Here is a 2,887-nt window from a genome sequence, read left to right as displayed (position 1 = left end):
TACAAATGAAGCATCCGCTCTCAAACATCAGCATATGTATGTTCTTTCTTTGGCTCTTAAGTAGATAGTACTGATTGCCTTGTCTTTCTTCCTTTCTTTTTCTTTTTTAACTCGCAAAGATTTTAAGCCCAACACTGACTCAACGGTGCGATGAAGATTCAAGTCGGGCAACTCATTTGTTTATATTATTTCTGGATGGTCTCACAGCTAGCCAGAGCAGCAAGCCGCCGAGGACCAGAGCAGCTGATCCTATCATCTTCAAACACGTCGGGTCTGATGAAGACGAACAATCCGAACCTGATCTTTGCGTCTTTTGCGGGACTACTCCAACAATGGCCAAACACGTTTGCCTACAGCGGCCACTCGATCATCCCTGGCTTGATCCCGCGCTCGACGTTACTCTACCATGGCACACACGATCCAAGCGGGCCGCCAACGGAGGGGCTCGAATGGCTGGCCTTCGATCCGGAGATGAGCTATTCGATTGCCAGCCACCGGCCCGGAGAATTGGACCTCTACACATTCGTCGCCGACCGTGCCCTCCGGGTAATCTACCTCGATGGCCAGAGCGCTTCGCTAGGCACTCCCGGCTTCATGGACGCTCAATACGTCCTCATCAACGCTTCCGTCCCCGAGCAGTTTCCCGACAAAGGCCATTACCTCGAGGCCGAATACGCCCGCGCTATTGAGCTCTGTAAGATCGGCGACAGGTATGGCTTCGAAGGCGTAGTCAGGATGAACACAGGGTTCGAACTGATATGGTGCAACTTCAAAAAAGGAATCCAGTTAAGCTCCATTCCGTTTCTTTTGGATATCATCTGCAGCAGTATCTTTTGTGGCTGATTAACCCACCAATGTCATTTTTGCCACTCCTATACACTCCTGCAGTCTTCTTGATACAATTAACGCTACAGACCCCTATTCTGTCAAAGTACCAATGCCCACAACGATAAAACAAGCCACAGAAAATTCTGATCTCCCAGAGAAACGACCAATTCCCCAATCACCGTTTTATTCAAGGGCTTCTTGGAGCATTTTCCAGTCGGGTGCCCAACATTTTTTCGCGCCTGGGGAGGTTCGGGTTATCTTAGATCCCACGGGGTTTATAAGTTTCTATGATGACCTTGGTAGTTTAGACTTGAAGCGACAAGGAGATGGGACAAGCACGGGGCCACGCTCACGTCACCGCTTGTACGGGATCAGTAACGAGGACGCAAGGACAGTCCAAAGGCGGCTGATTGAAGTCCTCGGGCGGAAGAACTCCGAAAACTGGCGGGTGGATCTGGGCCAGCCGGACTGGCGCGCTGTGGTCCTCACCATTGTTCAGAGATACAGCTCGTCCCTTCACGAGCTGCATTACCTCCTCAACAGGGCCGACTTGAATGCAACTGAACAGGCCATTGAGGCACGCGGATTGACCTACGACATCATCATGCCCTCGCTCGACTTTTCGGACTGGCACCGCAAAGCGTCACACTGGTTGTCTCGCGGGATTCGCAGATGCACCACAGCTTATACCTCTGCCTCGCGGCTTCCCTCCGAGATCAGCCACTCAATCCAGCTTATCGTTCTGGCTATCGAGGGCACTTTGGAGCGGGTTTGTGAGACAGTATACTCTCTCTTTTCACAAACTATCCAGTTGTCTCTCCCTCTTGAGCCCTCTTTCTCCTTCAACTCAACTCTTGAGTCTCTTGCTCGATCCAAAATACCCGAATGGCGCCAGCAGGTTGAAGCCCTCCAACAATGGCTTGGTTGGTCAACGTGGTCCCACTGTGAGCCGCTCTGCAAGATCAATGTGAGACCCCCTTTTCTAACCCCCATGCCTCTCATTGCCCTGATTGGATCTTGTTAATACGCCTGGGATTTTGCGTTGCTAGGAGATCTGCATGCCACCCATGTGGCCCTACGTTTGGGGAAAAGTGATCACCAACCTCACTGATCAGTACCCCATCTGCTCCAACTCTTCATTAGCCACCCATTCATTCGACTAGATTTATGCATCCATACATTTGTATATGTACATTTGACCTGTTGGCAAAATTCCTATTGCTATTTTGTATGTAAATACTTTTTTCCATGACCTCTATTTTGTTATTCATTGAACTCCATATCCACTCTCATCAGCTTGGGCTAGTCTTGAGATCATTAAATATGCTCAAACTTGACTTGCATGAAATCATCCAAAGTTCTTTAATCCATACATCCATTTGGCAGATACTACTGTTGTAATCTAGTACTTGTGTCAAGATGACTTCAATGTATCTCTTGCTGCGCTGTGGTTCTTCGCTGCATGCATCTATGTGAAGTACACCTCTAGGATAGGTAGGGACCATCCAACTACTTGGGATCCTCAGCCTACCTAAGTGTGGGAAGAAATTGATGTTTCTTATTCTTCTCATTCCCCTTGAGGTGGGCCTCTGGGGGAAGAACAGGAAAATTCAATCAGACTAGAGTTATGTTTTCCCTTTTGAGTAGTGAGGAAATAAAGAAGAATGATGTATTAAGGTTTGAGTGCAAAAACCCTCAACTCAGTAAAGAATTTTATAATGAGAGCCTGAGCCCTTGTGTGAAAAGCCTTATCTTCATTGAAAATTATTTAGCCAATCAACTCTAAAAACAGTTGTCTAACCAATGTATCAATTTTCTCCACACCACAAACTTTTCAGTCCTTTCAAAATGTTTGTTGTTTCTGCTAGATCCTCCGCCACATATTCTCTAATGTAAAGTTTATAGCAGTTAAATTTCCAATCTCCTAATTCACAAATCTCTTTGACAGGTATACGGTGCCCCGCACCTCTTCTTGACTACACAGAGGGACAAGTGGGATGTCAGGAGGGCGGCCGAACGGACGCCAGCAAGGCGGCTGAACGGACGCCAGCAGGGCCCC

General features: G+C 47.9%; 1 protein-coding gene across 1 annotated transcript; it reads left to right on the top strand.

Annotated features, from left to right (window-relative positions):
- Positions 1 to 150: 150 nt before the first annotated feature.
- PtA15_5A1 (uncharacterized protein) lies at positions 151 to 1,991 on the top strand (the record flags this gene model as incomplete). The annotated part of the gene is made up of 3 exons (XM_053168935.1): positions 151 to 785; positions 889 to 1,795; positions 1,878 to 1,991. 3 exons carry the CDS (start codon positions 151 to 153, stop codon positions 1,989 to 1,991), a joined length of 1,656 nt encoding a protein of 551 aa, XP_053019986.1.
- Positions 1,992 to 2,887: the final 896 nt, after the last annotated feature.

Source organism: Puccinia triticina, chromosome 5A, assembly GCF_026914185.1.
Source record: "Puccinia triticina chromosome 5A, complete sequence".
NCBI classification, from domain to species: domain Eukaryota; kingdom Fungi; phylum Basidiomycota; class Pucciniomycetes; order Pucciniales; family Pucciniaceae; genus Puccinia; species Puccinia triticina.
The sequence above is the reverse complement of the archived record's forward strand: the minus strand, read 5'-3'. Positions and strand labels throughout refer to the sequence as shown.